Source organism: Pteropus medius, unplaced genomic scaffold, assembly GCF_902729225.1.
Source record: "Pteropus medius unplaced genomic scaffold, Ma_sr-lr_union100, whole genome shotgun sequence".
Lineage (NCBI taxonomy): Eukaryota > Metazoa > Chordata > Mammalia > Chiroptera > Pteropodidae > Pteropus > Pteropus medius.
Window position 1 is genome coordinate 20,198,819 of NW_024349803.1, and position 17,973 is coordinate 20,216,791.

The 17,973-nt window shown below is 42.6% G+C and overlaps 1 protein-coding gene across 2 annotated transcripts in view; it reads right to left on the reverse strand.

Annotated features, from left to right (window-relative positions):
* The window catches only part of PRKAR2A (protein kinase cAMP-dependent type II regulatory subunit alpha), a 96,200-nt gene extending 83,250 nt beyond the window's left edge, over positions 1-12,950 (reverse strand). For both annotated transcript variants that reach the window (XM_039837685.1, XM_039837684.1), the window contains exon 1: positions 12,410-12,950. In XM_039837685.1, coding sequence (XP_039693619.1) covers positions 12,410-12,662 — 253 coding nt within the window. In that variant the 5' untranslated portion in view covers positions 12,663-12,950. The remainder of the gene's footprint in view (positions 1-12,409) is intronic.
* Between the last annotated feature and the right edge of the window lie 5,023 nt (positions 12,951-17,973).

Genomic DNA, 17,973 nt, shown 5'->3' on the forward strand with positions numbered 1-17,973 from the left:
TTTAGAATTACATAAATGTGTTTAGAATTTCTTTCGTATTTCAAAAACATATTTGGAAGAAAAATTACTCAGTTATAGCTTTTCTTTTTTTAAGTCCTATAACATCTATCATATTGGCAATCTCCAGCTGCAGTAGGTGGCACAATAACCTGAGGGCGTGTTAGACGCACTATGTGTCACAGCTGCTCCCCAGGTCATGTTCAGTGAAGTGTGCTATAGTACATGGCCCTGTGTTTAAGAATGAAAGGAAGAAACTGAAATACATGTATCCCCTTTGTGTGCATATGTGTGTTTTAAACAAAATGATTTATCATTTAAAAAAAAAAAAACAGTTAAATGTCAGTTCTTAACTTTGGCTATCCATGAGAATCACCTAGCAACTTGTAAAAAAAAATACTGATGCTTGGATTTCACTCTCCTCCATTAGCCTCTCAAATGTGAATTGCTTGGATGCAGGGTCCAAGCATAAGTTCCTATTAAAAGCTTCCAAGGGTGAAAATTGTTGCTATAGGGGAGAGAGGGAGGAAATCAAGTGGAGGTCACAAGGGAAGAATTCAGACTTCTCTGAATAGATCTTATTTTGTAGATTTGACTTCGAAACTATGTAAATATTTTACAGAATTATTAAATTTGAAAAAGCAATCCCCAAAGTATAAAGCAAATTAACTCTATATTGAATTGAGAGGAGAAGCACACGGAGAACTATTTCAAGTGACTTGACTGAACAACTTAGTGTGGCGTATACTAAAGATAATAAGAACTCAAGAAAAACTTAGTTTTCAGAAATCATACTGTTGAGCGTTTGAGATCTTGCTTCCCAGCATATGTCTTCAGTTTTGGCTCAAATAAACTCTTACGAAATTTTTTTTTTAAAGAAAGGAAGAAATTCTGTTAGTCTCATGATTCTGAGACTATTATGTGTGCATTACGGGATGAAGAAAATAAATAATGATGTTAAAGAATACTAGGACTTTCTGGCATTAGAGAAAGAATATATACTGAGTAAAAACACTATAGTGCTGAACTTAAATTGGAAATATGACTAACCCCAGGAGCTATGAGCACTTCTACTTTGTAGATTGTGGTCTCTACTATGTTTGCCTAAATAGAAGTAGGGCTCTTTGAAGAAATTGCTGATACCTGGTCTGAAGCCAAAGATGTTAACAAAATTGGAAAATCTTCTACCAGAAATCAAGGGTGCATAAAAGACTCCAAGGATCATGTCATAATGAATTAGGTGGAAACTTGACGAGGTTCCTACTACACAGAGAAGGGATAACATGAGCATCAAATAAGAATAAAATGGCAATAGACTAAACAATCAAATACAGTTAAATCCTTGAATGTATACTGATTTTTTTAAGACTTTACTGGTCGTCTTTGGAGGATGCTAGAGAATTATTATTATTCCAAATTATTATTCTGAAAACAGGTAAATAAAGGACGAAAGCATTTATCCCGCCTTTCCTGAATAAACTATTTTACAGAGTAACCTAAGAGTTAATGAAGGGAAGATTTTCTTTACAAAAGTATTCCAGCTTATGCACAAAGAAGAAATGACAGAATTAGAACGATGCCATTTGTGACCTGTGAATTAATGGATACAGTGTAGGCAAAATCAGCCTGATCATCAGCATCATAAATGAGACACCAGTCAGCTTTACATGGCTTCTAATGGAAAACACATCAACGGCTATGAATAGTTGGTGGTGGAAACGGTGGGGACAAATCTGAATCTGACCAGGCTTATACAGCAATGGCTCTCAAAGTTAGGGCATATCAGAATCATCTGGGGGACTAGTTAAAACACAGATTGCAGTGACCCATCCTCAGAGTTTCTGATTCAACAGGCCTGGAGTGAGGCCCAAGAATCTGTACTTCTAACAAATTTCCCATGCTGATGCTGATGTTTCTGATCTTAGAACCTCGCTCTGAGAACTAATCACGAATTCAAGGAAAAACAGGGACAGAGGAACTTTAATACAAACATCATGAGAGGCAATCAGCAAACCCCAGAGTGTGAAAAATATCTACAAAAAATTTCTTGTACAAATAAGCCTCAAAGGAAGGTGGGGGGAGAGAGACAGAGAAGGAGGGATGGAGAGGGGAGGGAGAGGGAGAGGGAGGGAAGGAGCGGGGCAGAGAGAGAGAGAGAGAGATTGACTGACTGACTGCATAGACTAAAGAGACTTAAGAGATAAAGTAGCCGAATATAACCTATGGACCCTATCTGGAGATGAATGGAGAAGTTTGAATACGGATTGAACACAGTAATACTATGGAATTACTGTTAATTATCTTAGACGTAATAAAAGATTTGTGGGGTATATTTTTAAAACAAGTCCTAAGATAAATAAATTTAAATATTTATGAATAAAATTATTTCTGGAATTTTTTTTTTAACAATTTCAAAGGAGGGTAGTATGAGTGAAAATGATTCAAGAGCTGGGACCAACTCACACCAGGTCAGGAGAACGATTTTGAGAAACTTTTCCTAATTCCTTGTTCAGTGAAATTGTGTTGGTAGGTTGAAATGGCATGGTAAATAAATGGGCAAATACTCCCTAAGGGAAATTGGGAAACACTATAAATCAGAGCCTGTTGCCATCTATCACTGGCCATGAGTTAATGAAGCTGGGTGCAGGGAAGATGGGGGTTTATCGCGCTATTCTTTTACTACTGTCAATAACTGACATTTTCCATCATAAAAAGGTAGAAAAGAAAACCAGCATTTCTGAGACAGGAGGGCAAAACCAGCGGACAGGGTGACTCTGATGCTGGTAGTTCATTTATTCACCCTTTCCAAAGCACTGACCTAACACATATATCCAGCCAGTATATACACTTATTCTGAAACAATCATTGCTACCCACAACCCTCAGCCCCCATGACAGTAGTAGGTTTGATATTTCTCTGCTCCTAAAGTAATCACTGCCTAAAAGATCCATCACCAATCCAGCCCCAACATCCAAGACTCAGAGAAGACAGCTCCATTCCAAGAGCTGAGCACTCCTTCTCTATCATAGCACACGAAAATCCCATGTGTCTACTACATCACACTAAAAGCTAAAGAATAGAGATGGGGACTTTCCTGCCACTTTTGTCTAGTACAGACCCTGGACCAGACAGACACTAAATATAAATGGACTGAATGAATGATTTCCTATTAGCCAGTCTGGAAAAGACTAAAAGCCATCTCATGTCTCCTTTCTGGTGACCCCAATAGTGCTCCTCTCATCAATTCACACTTGGCCATCAATTTAAGCATAATTATAAGAATATAAAACTATTCTGACATCAACCAGTGTACTTCAATACTATTGATGCTAACCACCCAGAGTAGTATCCGACTCCACAGTTAAAAGACATGGTCCCCAACAAGGCTGGACTTACTTCAGATGCCAGCTGCACTTTGGGGGTCCCCAGGACACTAACATTTCTAATCAACTGGCTACAAATTCAGAGGTTCCTAAAATTCCTTAGTTTTGATTTGCTAGAACTCACAGAACTCTGTAAAGCACTATACTGACAATTACTGTTTTATTATAAAGGATACAAATTAGTACTAGTCAAATGAATAAACACATAGAGCAAGGTCTGGAAGAGTCCTAAAGTCAGTTTTTATGCTCTCTCCTTGTGGAGTTAGGGCACATCACTCTCCTGGCACAGAAATGTGTTCACCAACCAGGAAGCTCAAGCTCCACCAACCTTCAGTGCTCAGAGTTTTTACTGAGGCTTCATTCTACAGGCATGATTGATTGAATCAAGGACCGCATACCTTAACTCAAGCTCCAACCTCCCTCCTTTCCCCAAAGGTCAGACTGGCTCAAAGCTCCATCCTCTAATTACATGGTTGGTCTCTCTGGTGACCAAGCCCCATCCAGAATCATCTCATTAACATAGTCAGGTGTGATCCAAGGGGCTTATGAATAAGGAAAACACTCCTATCACTTGGGAAAGTCTAACAGTTTTAGAAGCTCTGTGCTAAAAATCTGAGTCAAAGGCCAGACGCATTCTTTATTACGCAACAAAAACAAACTGTTAAAACTCCCTAGCCAATTTACAAAAATAAAGAGAAACAAAAAAAGATATCCAAGACCACTGATGGCCACTCATTTTAGGGGCACTAAATCCCATTCTTATTAGCATTTCAGATACTACTTATCTACTAGCCTATACATATTTTAAAACTTTGGTATGCAGTAAAATTAACCATAATCTGAGAATTATCTAATGACCCCTAGAAAAAAACTCTGGAGCATCACCAACCAGATGTGGCTTCTTTCTTGAGCTAAAAAATCAACCCATTAGTTGAGCACTGGACACTTGGTCTGGCAATGGCAAGACAAATCACCTGTCCTGCTAATGATCATGGAGTCATCATACAAAAAAGCCTCAATAATCTTTCCCAAAAGAACCATCAAGAACATCACAAAAGGGATAACATGTCTGTATACAACATGAAGCAAATCCTCCTCTAATCGTAATTTTACTTTTCTTTAAAAATATTGGATGCTTCAAAAAACAAAAGTGCTTAATTATAACATTGCAAACTGTACAATAATTCTCCAGCCAATAGTCTATCTAAAAACTCTTTATTTTCAACTCAAACTCAAATTTCTACATTAGTCACTGTCTTCACACATATCTTGTGAGTATCACATCTTAAAACTGTTGCTGACAAATTCCCAGATATCACGGCTTGGACTGAGAAAAACTCAAGCCATCTATTTTTAGATTCACTTAAATGGAACTCAAATGCAAAAGAAGTAACATAAACTAAAAGTTTTAGTTACCAGTCTCTGTACACTCCTACTCTTTTTTTCATTCCAAAGAGTCATACGCTAAATTTTACACTAAACAGGAAAAATTACAAGAGAAAAATGCGTCGTGAAAATACAATATACAAGAACAGATCTAGCAAACCACATGTTTTTAGAGACAAAAAAATAAATTGTTGTGCCAACACCTATTTTCATTCCTGGAGCCATATAATCTAAAATTATTACAAAAGAACTCTTAATGAGCAAAATAGTTCCCATGTTATTTCCAAGTTGCTTTTTATTTGAATAGGAAGTCTTGGATCCATTTTTACTGAGTAAACATTTAATCTTGAAATAAACTCTCATCCTTCAACAGAGCTGTAAACTAAGGCTATTCTGTGTCAAAGACAATGAAAACAACCTTCTCACACAGTCTCCAGAATGGTCAAACATGTCCAGCCTATCTCTGCCCACATATTGTGCTGATGGCCCCAACTGCATTTGGTTCTTCAAATGAGAAGATTTCAAATGCTGCCTGTATGTTACTGACAATGCATTAGTAAAGCTTGGTTTTCGTATTACCACTAGAGTGAATCTTTTGTGTTCTGTGAATAAGTGTCCGCTAATTTCTTGTAATAATCGTATTTCCTTAAGTAAGGCCACCATACAGACAGAGCCCACCTTTTTCCCTTGTGTTTGGAAAATTATTTCTTCAATACAATGCATTCTCATAACCAAAAAAGACAGGAGGGTTTTAAGTTGTACTGCCATCCAGCAGTAAAATCTTGGAAGATAAAGGCTGCATACGTTTTTGCTGTACAAGTAGAGAACGGGGTCCCTAAGGAGCAGCAACTCCACATTCTTAACCCAGGAAGCTGAAGAGTACCCCCTGGGAAGTCAGGCCCCAGGAGCCTCACCAAAGTCACAGACCTGATAACCATGATGTGTTGAAAACAGGACTTAAAAGTCTTTCCCAAAGAGGAAAGAAGCAGTGTGTGATTCACAGTACTGTATAACTCGCTTTTCTAACTAGAGACTATCTTGCTCTTTTCTATAATAAAAACAGTTCGTGAGCAGATCACTGAAGGACATTATTCTTTTTCACTAAATCAAAAATATTTTAATAGTATCAGAAGTAAGCTAAAGAAAAAGCAGGAAATCTTCTGCATTTGCAATTAAGTATCCATCAAAAACCAACTCAAGGATAACTAAATCACTTAACTGTTGATTTTAAACATCTGGCTATCTCTAGAAACAATATAAAAGTCAGTGATTATTATAATTGTTTCTGATATTTTTTCATTATAACGGTGGTCTTTTAATTACTTTCGTTTTTTTCAAGAAAGTAACTAAGACATTTATAAGAGCACCAAGTGAAAAATTCTAATAAAATCATCCAGAAATAGCTCATCATTTCTCATCAGATACTGAAGAGTTTTAAGACTCGAAAGAGGTTCCAATAAGCTTCCTTTTCCTTCATTTCTAGATAAAAGATTCTGTATGGAGTAGTTGATACTTTAAAAAGAAACCCCTCTAAAAGGTCTAAATTATACAAACCTTTAAAAAAAATGCATTTGTTTCTCTTTCATACATCCATGGCATTCAAAACAGCCAACAGTCAGATAGCCAGAAAAATCAATAACCTGTTTTAAAGAGATAATTTTCCCTGAGCTTAAACGCTCGCATTTATCAGATTCAAGTAAGTAAAAGACAAGGCCTTGAATCAAGGGCGTAAAAAAGTAAAACCTTCAATTACCCTTTAAATTAAATAACTGCTAAGACAAATAACATTTTTCGCCAGTTTCTGAACATGAGATGTCCCCACATTTTCCCTCAGTTTTAACCCACTCACCTTGCTCCATCAGCTGCTACCTCTCCACTGGCTCCTCTTCCTTGGCACATGAACATGACTCCATCTTAACAAACAAAACCAAAAACATTCCCTCATACCTACCTCCTCTTTAAGCTATCACCGGGTATGTTCTTCACTTCTTCAAAATGTACTCCCCATTCCTTGCTTGAATCTTCTATAACTACCTACACACACACACACACACACACACACACACACACACACACTCTCTGACCCACTGACTACAATCCTCTTCCACAACACCACTGGTGCCTCTATCTCTGAATCACCACTGGGTCCAACCACTTCAACACTGTCCTACCTGACCTGCCCTCTCCATTGCTTCCAACACCACTGACCAACCAGTCCCTTCCTTAGCTCTCATTTCTGTGCTCTCATAGAATACCCTGTGATATATCAATCTCCAAAATCAGCTCCTTGATCATTCATTCGCTCATTTACTCAACAGGAGATTTTTAAGTATCCACTATGGGTCAGGCTAAGCGCAAAGCACTAGGGACAAAACGTAGAAGACAGAAAGCTCCTCCCATCCTCACAGAGCTTCTGTTCTTTTGAGAGAAAAATAATAAAAAACAAATGAGAATTCTAGATCATTACTAGCGCTCTAAAGTAACTTAACTGCTATTGAGCCCCAACAAAGGGACCCGCTCTAGGCAAGGCGATCTGGAAAAAACCTCTCTGAAGCTGAGGTCTAAAGGAAGAGAAAAGCCAGCTGGTCAGAGCCAGGGAAGAAAGATTCAGGAGGGGTCAACAGCAATCAGACTATTTGGGGAGAGAGCCTGACAAGTGTAGAAACAAGCTCAGCAGGAAAGGAGGGGTAGGGCTAGAAAGAGAAGGTAAAGAGAAAGACAGGGACCAAGTCTTCTAGGACTGTGTAGATTGGAGAGAGCAAAGCATCTAAGATAAGGAACTTCTGTGGCTGTCCAAGCTAAAGAGGAGAGCTAGGATAGGAACAAAGAAAAAGCAGACCCGTAATTACATCCAAAGCACAGCAACAAAAGAAACAAAATAGATAAACGGGACTTTATCAAAATCTAAAACTTGGGTGGCTTTAAGAATGTAAAAAGGTAAAAAGACAACTAACAAAATGGGAGAAAGTATTTGCAAATCACATATCAGTAAGGGACAGTATCCAAAATACATAAAAAACTCTTAAAACTCAACAAGAAGACAGAAAACCCAATTAAAAAATGGACAAAGGACCTGAATAGCATTTCTTCAAAGAAGATATACGAATGGACAACAAGCACATGAAAAGATGTTCATTATTAGTCATTAGAGAAATGCAAATGAAGATCATAATAAGATACCAAACCATACCCACTAGGATAGCTATAATAAAAAAGACAAGTGTGGGCAAGGATGTGGAAACTGAAATCCAAGTACTTTGACAAGGTAAAATGATTAAGCCACTGTGGAAAACAGTTTGGCATCTCTTCAAAAAGCTAAACATAGAAATGCGATATGACCCCACAATTGCACTCACAGGTATATAACCCAAAAGAATTAAAAACAAGTACTCAAACAAGTTAAATGCACAGGTATGTTAACAGCAGCACTATTCACAATAGCCAAAGGTGGAAATGGCCCAAATGTCTATCAACTAATTAATGGATAAACAAACTGTGGTATATACAAACGATGGAATATTACTCAGCAATAAAAAAGAATGAAGTTCTGGTAATGCTACACTAGAGATAAACCTTGAACACATTATGCTAAGTGAAAGAAGCCAGACTCAAAAGATCACATATTGTATGACTCCATTTGCCAGAACAGGTAAATCCAGAGGGACAGAATGCAGACTGGTGCCAGAGATGGGGGAAGGGGAAGGAAGATAGGGGGAGAAACTGCTTGATGGGTGAGAAGCTTTACTCTGGAATGACAGAAATGTTTTATAGATAGAACTGATTGCTGTACAACACTGTGAATGTACTAAATGCCAATGAACTATTCACTTTAAAATTGGGAATTTTACGTTATGTAGATTTCATTCAAAAAAAGGGTTTGTTCCCTCTTTAATTCCACCCCCCCAACTTCCACCCCTGACCTATGGATGTGGCCGTTTCCCCTTAAGAACTGGATCTCTGAAGGCAGGGCGTCTCCTCTCATACGCTCGCTCATGGTGTGCACCCGGGGCCTGACGAGGACGTGGAGGAATTAGAACCCTCAATACACTGCTGGTTGGAGTGTAAAATGGTACAACCACTTTTGGAAAACAGTCTGGCAGTTCTTCAAAAGGTTAAATATGGAGTTACCACATGGCCCAACAATTTTACTCCTAGGTATATACCAAAGAGAAATGAAAATGTATGTCCACATAAAAACTTGCACAGATGAATGTTCACAGCATTATTCATAATATCAAAAAGTGGAAATAACCTAAATGTCCATCGACTGAAGAACGAATAAACAAAATGTGGTATATGCATACAATGGAATAGTATCATCAATTAAAAAGAAATGAAATACTAACATATGCTACAACACTGATAAACCTTGAAAACCTCATGCTCAGTGAAAGCCAGGAGCAAAAGACCATATATTGTCTGATTCCATTTTTATGAAATGTCCAGGATAGGCAAATCTATAGACAGAAAGTAGGTTAGTGGTTGCCTTTGACTGAAGGGAATGGGGCTGTTGGCAGGTGATGACTAAAGTGTTTTCTATGGGGTGATGAAAATGTTCTAAAATTGATTGTGATGGTGGTTGCACATATCCGTGAGTATACTAAAACCACCAAATTACATACTTTAAATGGATGAATTATTTGGCACGTGAATTATATCTCCATAAAGCTGTTAAAACGCTGGGAGATCCACAAGTATAAATGTTTTATGATAATTACAGAAGTAAATTAAGTCTGAATGTTAATTTCTTGTTCTTATGAGAATATAGTTAAGAGTTATTTATTAATAAATCTGAACTCTTCAGGCTTTCCCCAGAGTTAAATGCCCACTATAATACTTCGTACTTGGTGTGCTGTTTGATATCAAAACTATTGATAAAATAAACGAATAACAGCTACTAAGTTTTTCAAGTGTTTCCAATAACAAACAATTTTATAAAATGAATTGATGGCTAGCCAAATAGGACCTTATCAAGCAAAGTCTCCTTGCTATTTACAGTTCTAACACTACATATCCCATTTCTAATTTCTAATTAGAAATTAGATAATAAGCCTGTGGGCTTATTATCCTAATGTTTCTATTCATGGCATGATATTCAGTGTTGTGCAACAATCACCCCTATCCAATTTCACAACTTTTTCATCATCCCAAACAGAAATTCCGCACTCATTAAACAATAACTCTCTATTATTGCTTCCCCAGCCCCTGGTAACCTCTTTCTACTTTCTGTCTCTATGAGTTTGCCTATTCTAGGTATCCCTACGCTACATAAGCAGAATCATACAATGTTTGTCCTTTTGTATCTAGCATATTGCACAAGCGTAATGTTTTCAAGGTTCTTCCACGTTGTAGCATGTATCAGAATTTCATTCCTTTTTAAGGATGAATAGTATTCCACTGCATGTAAATTCCACACTTAGTTTATCCATTCATCAGTTGACGGAACACTTGGGTTGTTTCTACTTTTTGGCTATAGTGAATAATGCTGCAATAAACATTGGCATATAAGTATCTGCTGGACTCCGTGTTTTTCTATTCCTGTGGGATATATATACATAGCAGTGGAACTGCTTGAACATATGGTAATTCTGTTTAACTTTTTGAGGATACACCAAACTCTTTTACACAGCAGCCAGACCATTTTACATTCTCACCAGCAATGAGCAAGGGTTCCAACTTTTCTATATCCTCACCAACACTTGCAATTTTTTTTTCATAAAAGCCAACCTTATGAGTGTGAAACATTATCTCACTGTGTGCAACGTTTTAGTCTATTATCTGTAAACAGAAGTTGGCTTTGTGTTGATTTCTATAATTATATATAGCACAGCCACTTAAGAGATATAAACAAAAAAAACATGTAAATACCAGTAAAATAAAGCACAGGGTTATAAAGATTTAAGTCAACTCAATTTTGGAAAAAATATCAGAAATAACGAGTGAAGACATAATATAAAACTTATAAACTCCATTTTTACTCATCTGGGATTAATTTCTACAACATTGTTTTTTTGTAAATAAAAACTGCCACAACTGGTTGTCGCCAGATGAAACGGGGTTTGGGGGAATGGGTGAAAAAAGTGGAAGAGATTAAGAAGTACAGATTGCCAGTTATAAAAACAGTCACGGGATATAAAGTACAGCATAGGGAATACAGTCAATAATATTGTAATAACTATGTGTGCTGTCAGATGGGTACTAGACTTAGTAAGGTGGACTTCATAGGTATATAAACATTTAATCACTATGTATTGTACACTTGAAACTAATATAATATTGTATTGTCAACTGTAATTAAAAAATAAATTTTAAAAAGAAACAGACTAGGAAAAAATTGTCGCAAAGCAAATTATAGCTTTGTGATTTATAGATATGACAGGGAAAATAAACATAGGAGTCACTCCTAAAATAAAGCTTTTAAAAACAGTTATCTCTAGGAGAGTGTTGTCTCTGTCCCCATTTAAGGATAAGTAAATCTGAAATCAAACAAGTATGACAACTTGTCTTAGACCACAAAACAAATCTGTGGCAGAGATTTTGGGAAATAGTTTCTGATTTCCAGGTTGAAGCTGAAAACCCCATAATTTAATGTGCAATAAGTTAGGGGAAATACAGAAGAGCAATTTCTACTCTTCAGCATGCTTGCCACCATGACTTAATGTGGATTCAACTCAGAACTAGTTGGGTGTTTTTTCTTTTTTTTCAGTATGCTCTAAAAATATTGTCTCTAATTTTGTCTCTCAAATGTTTTGTTTTGTTAAACTCTGGCTGTTCAAAAGTAGGATAATTCTATTGTTAAACTGACAAAGACTAGGTTGAAGCAACAGAGGTATGAAATTGCTTTTTGACAACCCTGCTTCAATCAGATGTAGCAAGTGTTACTCGTCTTCTTTCCTACACCCCATATGCTAAACAAGGCAGTTACAGTTTACCCTCACCAAATTTGATTCAACCGTTTCAGCCAAATTAAAAACTATGTACATTGCCAGGGTCCATATTTTAAGAAATGCATACGCAAGTATGCAGGAGTGAAATGACCTAACAGGGATTTGTTTTTTTAAAAAACTTCAGCTAAAGGAAAAAAGGTACAGATGAAACATATGTGACAGATATTTGAACTGCTGAATGTGGGTGATGACATCTCGGGGTTCATTTCATCTTCTCTCTCTACTTCTGTCTGTGCTTAAAGTTCTTCCCAGTAACTTTTCACAAAATGAATTATTTCCAAACACAGTTACCGTCCTGGTTATTAAACACGAGTCGGTGCATGTTCTTGTCTTCGGAACAAAACCCGACGAAGGGTCTCTGGCAGAGGCGGGGTTCTCCTCGGGCCAGGCGGTCCGCGCCACCACGCGGGCCGAAAGCGCGCACGTTTCCTTGGAGGCTGAATGTGACAACTCAGTCGGTGCGCTCCTGGGCTCGGGGCACGGCGGAGCTCAAACTGGAAGTGGCGCACGCTGGGATCACGCCGGCGGCTCTGGGATCCCCGACACACTCCGCTGGGGAACTCCGAGGTCCTGGCCCACGGTTTTCGGCTTGCACCCCCCCACACACACCCGCAGCCCCATCTAGCTCTCTAAAGACCCCCTGCCCCGCTCCCTCTGTCCCCCCCGCCGCGAACCTCGGCCCAGCCCGCCGCCTACCGTCCAAGTCCTCGTCCTCCTCGGTCTCGCTGTCCGCGTTCGCGTCGGCGACAAGGCCAGGGCCGGGCTCTGGACGCTGGGCGCCGGAAGGAGGGGTGGCGGGCGAGCCGGAGGCTTGGGCGCGGGCCTCGCGCAGGCGGGTGAAGTAGTCCACCGCGAAGTCGACAAGGTCGGGAGGCTGCCTCCGCAGCACCTCCACGGTGTAGCCCTGCAGCAGCTCCGTGAGCCCCCGTGGGATCTGGATGTGGCTCATGCCGGCGGCGGACGCGAGGACAGGCGGGTCCCGGCAGCCGGCGGCCCCTGCCTCCGCGCCCCCTCACGCCGGCCTCTCGCCCGGCGCCCGCGACGTCTCCTCACGCGCGATCCTGGTCGGGCCTTCCTTGCGCCGCGCCGCCCTTCGACCGGCTGTGAGTTTCTGGGCCGCACGACCCTACGCTAGTTCGGCCGGCCTGGTGCTGCCGCCGCGGTCACAGGGCAGCCGCCGCCGCCGCCGCGGGGACCGACGAGCGGGCAGGCGGGACGGGCGGGGCAGGGGCCCGGGTTGTGACGCACGCGGCCGCGGGCGTGCGCGCCCCCGCCGAGCGCCGGCCCTCAGTGCGCGTGCGCCACTGAGCTGCCCGCCTGCTCCGGCCGGTCCGCGGTGGAGGAGCCGGAGTGAATGGTGCACCCGTTCAGCAGAGTCGTCAGTGCCTCTTACTTAGTCACGACGGCCTTGCATTTCTTCTTTCAACACACGCTAAGAGCCTCCTGTTTGCCACCACTCAGTAGGCGTCAGGGACACAGTCCAGAACCAGACGCAGCATCACACATTACCTCCTCAGTGTGTTTCTGGCTGCGGTGGAGAGCAAGAGGACCCACTTTAGGGGGTGACATCAAGTTGACTTTGAGGCCTGGGCAGGATCCGACCACAGGAAGATCTGGAGGAAAGCCGTCCTAGCATAGTGGACCGTGAGAGTCAGGATCACCCTGGCCGCTGGGTGGAATGGTGGAATGACCGTAAGACCCTCAGAAGTCTGGCAGGAGGTCTGTAAGATGTCAAACGGTGACGGCCTTGTAGATAGTAGGAGTTCCAATGATACAGTAATTTGAGAGCCACAGACAGAGAAAGAAGCCTGGGAGAGCTCCCAAGGCCAAGCATGCACCCTGGGAAAAGGGAATAAGGCCCACAGCAGGAATGACCTCTGTGCCCGTTCTTCCTCCTGAGCACTTCCACCAGATTCCCAGGACTGGATCTGCACACACCTCTCCGCACACCTTACCCTGGGTCCTCGACCAGCACTGCTTGATGATATTGAGCAGATCACAAGGCACTGCTGTCTTTTGCCCCTCCGGAGGGGGCATAGGCAAACTGAAGGGGCCAGTCTATTTCTCAAGTTATCCCCTTCACTCACACCAGACTGGAAGGGAATAGAAAAAGGTGGAGACCTTCCTAGGATGTCCATGCCACAGCCTAGGCACTGACCAAAGGCCCAGTGAACATAAGACAGAGTCCTCCTCCTTGCCGGGCCCCATCGGAAAGTGACTCACTATAGACTTGGGAACTGAAAGGCATTTGGGATGGTTAAGCTCCGCCTGGTAATTAACCAGTATTAATTAAAATGCTCACTAGGACCTTTCATATTGGCTTGGCACACACCCAGGAGCTCAGTGCTTCTGGGAACTGAGTTTCTGGGAGAAGGAGCACCTGATCCCCTCTGGTGCAGAAGCCATCCAAGCTCTAGGCCAGGCAGGCCCGTGTCTCTGAATAGCAGTCCCCTTGGTCAAGATCCTTGAACCCCGGAAGGAGTCTTGGATCATCAGCCTCGTGAGAGGAGGGATAGTGTTCAACTTTTTCCTTGCTGGGTCCTTACTGTACCCTCTTGGAGAAGGTTTACTGAATAAATGAATGATAAATTTCCACACAGCAAGCAGAGCCAATTAAACTGCTCTTCTGGCCTCACCATCTCAGAATTAGGATCCTTTACTTCAAAGCTATGCTTCTGATCTCAAAATACAAAGACTTCACTAAGGATAGGCAGGGAGGGGGCTGGAGGGGCTGGAGGGGCATGGTTCCTCAGCTCTTCTCTGCTTTTGGGTAGACTGACCCTTCTAAGTATTCCAGGAGTCAGCCTGGACCCAGGAAACCTGGGTGTGACCCCCACTGCACCAACACACCTGGGGATCTGATCCATTTTAAACAATCCTATAATCAACCCTTTGGAAAGGCAAATTCACAACTCCACCCCTGAGTGTGCCCGTTTGTCAGGTTTTTTGTTTTAAAAGGGAACAGGCATCTGTATAGTTAGGGCTCCGACCTCAATTATAAAACAGGGTAGAGGGAGGTTACTCCAGGCCTGACGACAGAGCTGAGTGTGGGTGGGTTCTCCCAATTGCTCCAAACAACATTCATCAACCTCTGCCAAAAGCAGGCTGGTCTGCCTGGCTTGTTCTCAGAAGCTCCACAGCTTGGTCATCCAGCCAGCCATCAAACGTGGCATTCAAAGGCATCCTTTGACCAAAGGGAATGGGGCTCCTTACCTGTCTCCACAGACTAGCCTCAGAGTAAGAGTAGACAGACAGCCTCCAGGCCAAACTTTGCTTCCTTCCCCTAACACCTGGTCCCCAGAGCAGGGATCCATCTCTCCTACTTCTGGGAAACCCTTCAGTGGGAAGTAGAGTCTCAAAGGCCTTCATGAATGCCCAGTTGAGCTGGTAATAGAAGAAGGCCCTGGAGTAAGAGAATACCAGGGGCCCGAGCCCCATATCATCTACATTTACCTTCCTAAGGCTGCCTTCATTCAAGCCTGTCCAGCTGCACCACTGGGGGTTACCATGACAACCAAACCTACAGGCAGCCAGGAACTGAGAAATAGCTGTAAGTGATGGTGAGAGTAGAGACCTCCAAAAGCAAGAGAAATATAGGGACCATAATAGAGAAGAGGAGGCCCCATAGTCCTGACAGGAGCTCAGCTCCAACCAGTCCTACTCACTACCTAGCAGGAACTCAACATCTTGTTCAGACTGCCACACCACCAACCACAGGCAGACGTGGACAAAATGGGGCCAATTCTCAGAGATGTTTACAACTATGGATGCAGAATAACACAGGTGGGACACATGTTTAGCCTGACAGCAGTGGATCTGGTGAAAATGATCATGGGTAGGGTGTCAAACTGCTATTTCCAATGAAACTGTGGATTTCATGTACTCTTGATTGGGGTTTTATTTAAAAAGGTTTTTTTCTCCTCTTTTCGGGAAGAAGAGATGCCCAAACTCTCCCAGACTCCTCTGGAGGCCTGCTCTTGGCCCAAACCCCTCAGTTTACATACCTTCCACCCTCTGGTGTCCCCTTCTCTGCCCAAAGGGGCCACTTCTATAAGCCACTTCAGTCCTGCATTTGTCGCATGAGATCTGTTGGTTACCTGACCACCTCTGCAAGCCAGACCCTCTGGTTTAGTCCTCTCAGATCATTTAGAATCCAGCACCATCAGTTTCTATTTTGTTTTAGAGCTGTTCACAAGCCTCTAGTGTGCAGAAGGGATTAGGACGGTGGGCTATGTTTCCTCTGCCTTCTTCAATGTCCATGATGCCTCCAGCACGAGGCAAGGAAGTCTGGTCTGTTTTAACAATGTCCTTGCTCCAGGGAGCAATCAATTCCTGGGCCACCTATTTCTATACCTGTGAGCCACCCCTCTCCCCAGGACACATGTTTAGTCAGACAGCAGTGGGTCTGGTGACACTTTCTGTGTCCCAGGAAAGTGTCAGTCTCTGCAATGGACCTAGAGTCTGCCTCTGAGACACCTCAGGGCAAGGGTAGAATGTGGGAAGCACTGGACAGCCTGGCTGGAGAGTCACAGGCCTACATGCTGACCAGAGCAGAGGAAGCAGAAAGGGAGCCCTCTGGGAGCACCTGGCCCCTGGGGGCCTTGCCAATGCCTGTTGGGACTCTATGTGCCACCCCTGGCCTGATTCACAGGCCAGTTGCCTGAGCTTTGACCCTGTGGCACACACAGGCCTCTTGGAGCTTGGGTCAAGCAGTCCCAGGACAGCCTCTGGTAGACTCTGAACAAGTCTTTCTTCAGGCCTGTGGACACCCAGACACTACTCTGTTATTCCCACTCTATTGTCAACTTGCCAATGATCTTGGCATATCAGTTTACCCTGTCTGAGCCTTGGCTTCCGCATCTGAACGCAGGGGTAAAAATCCCTACCCATTAAACAATGAGTTACATGGGGATAAAGAGATAAGAATGAACCCCTAAAAAGGCTAGAAGGGATATAGTGGGTTCCAGCCTCAAAAAAAAAAAAAAAAAAAAAAAATCCTGAGGGGAAAGAACTGTGGGTAGAGATGGTATGTAAGGACAGCGGCTATGGTGCTACTACTGCTTCTAATAGGCTGCTGTTCCAACAACCTGCCCTCTGTCCTTCACCTTTGACCCAGTTATACTCTGCTTTGTGCCTGGGTGAGGCTGTCATCACCCGCTGGTTGTTTTAACGATTACTCTCTAGATTCTACTTACGCTGTATGTGACAGTCAGAGAAATTGCTGGGGAGGGCCCCAATCTCTCCCCCACATTTACCCCTAACAGGGAGAGAAGAGATATATCAGGAACAGGTGGCATTTCAAAGTGCATCATAAAAAGGAAGTGCCAGCCAGGAGGGAGTTACTCACCATCTGCTCTGCTGCCTTCACAAATATGTCTCCAGGGGCTTTCCTATTGGACTTAGAGTCTCTTGAACACCCAAAGGAGTAAAAGAATCTACCACCCCTAACATCAAGGAACCAAAACATCGTGTTTTAAAATAGAAGTTGTTTCAAAGGGCAAATTACCCAGAAGCACAGACTGTAAAAGTGATCCTGAGCCAAGGGAATGACTGGCATTTCACTGGAATGCAAATGAACTCCCAGGGGCTTCAAGCAAAGGCTGAGGTTTCAGGACTGTCTCAAAAACTGGGTAGTGCTGATAAAAAGCTTCAGGAGACACATATGCAGCTATCTCCAAAGCAAAGAGATTAAACAGAGACATCCCGCAGCATGAGAGGTGCAGGCGTTAACAGTGAATTAATCATCCCAGGCACAGGGCACACAATTTTCATCTCTAAAAAATATTGTCTTTTGACTTGACCATAATTCTTATCTGGTTACCCAGAAGTATATTCTCAGGAATAAAGCCTCCTTCCTTCAACCCCCCAATCTTCAGCTTTCAGCTAGGTTGGCCACACCCATTCCCGGATGTGTGTGGGTCCCTGCCCCACTCACCCATTTATATACAGTGGTGGCTCTAAAGCAAAGTCCAAGGGTCTCTAAGTAGCTGCAGCAATGCGGGAAGTGCCAGTGCAACAGTAACTATGACTGCCAGATGGGACACTGCCAGAGAAGCCCAGCTCTAGGAGCCTCACCCTCCACCAGACAAGGACTAGCTTGTGACCCTCCAACTCCCTCACCTCCTTGGGCAGCCACCCGAGCTTCACCACCTGGGCATCACCGTCAGACTGATGAGTAAAGCCGGGCTGGTGTCATCATATCACACGGCAACCCAAAGCCCATATGAAAACTCGGAAGTGCTTTTGGCCTTTTAGGACAA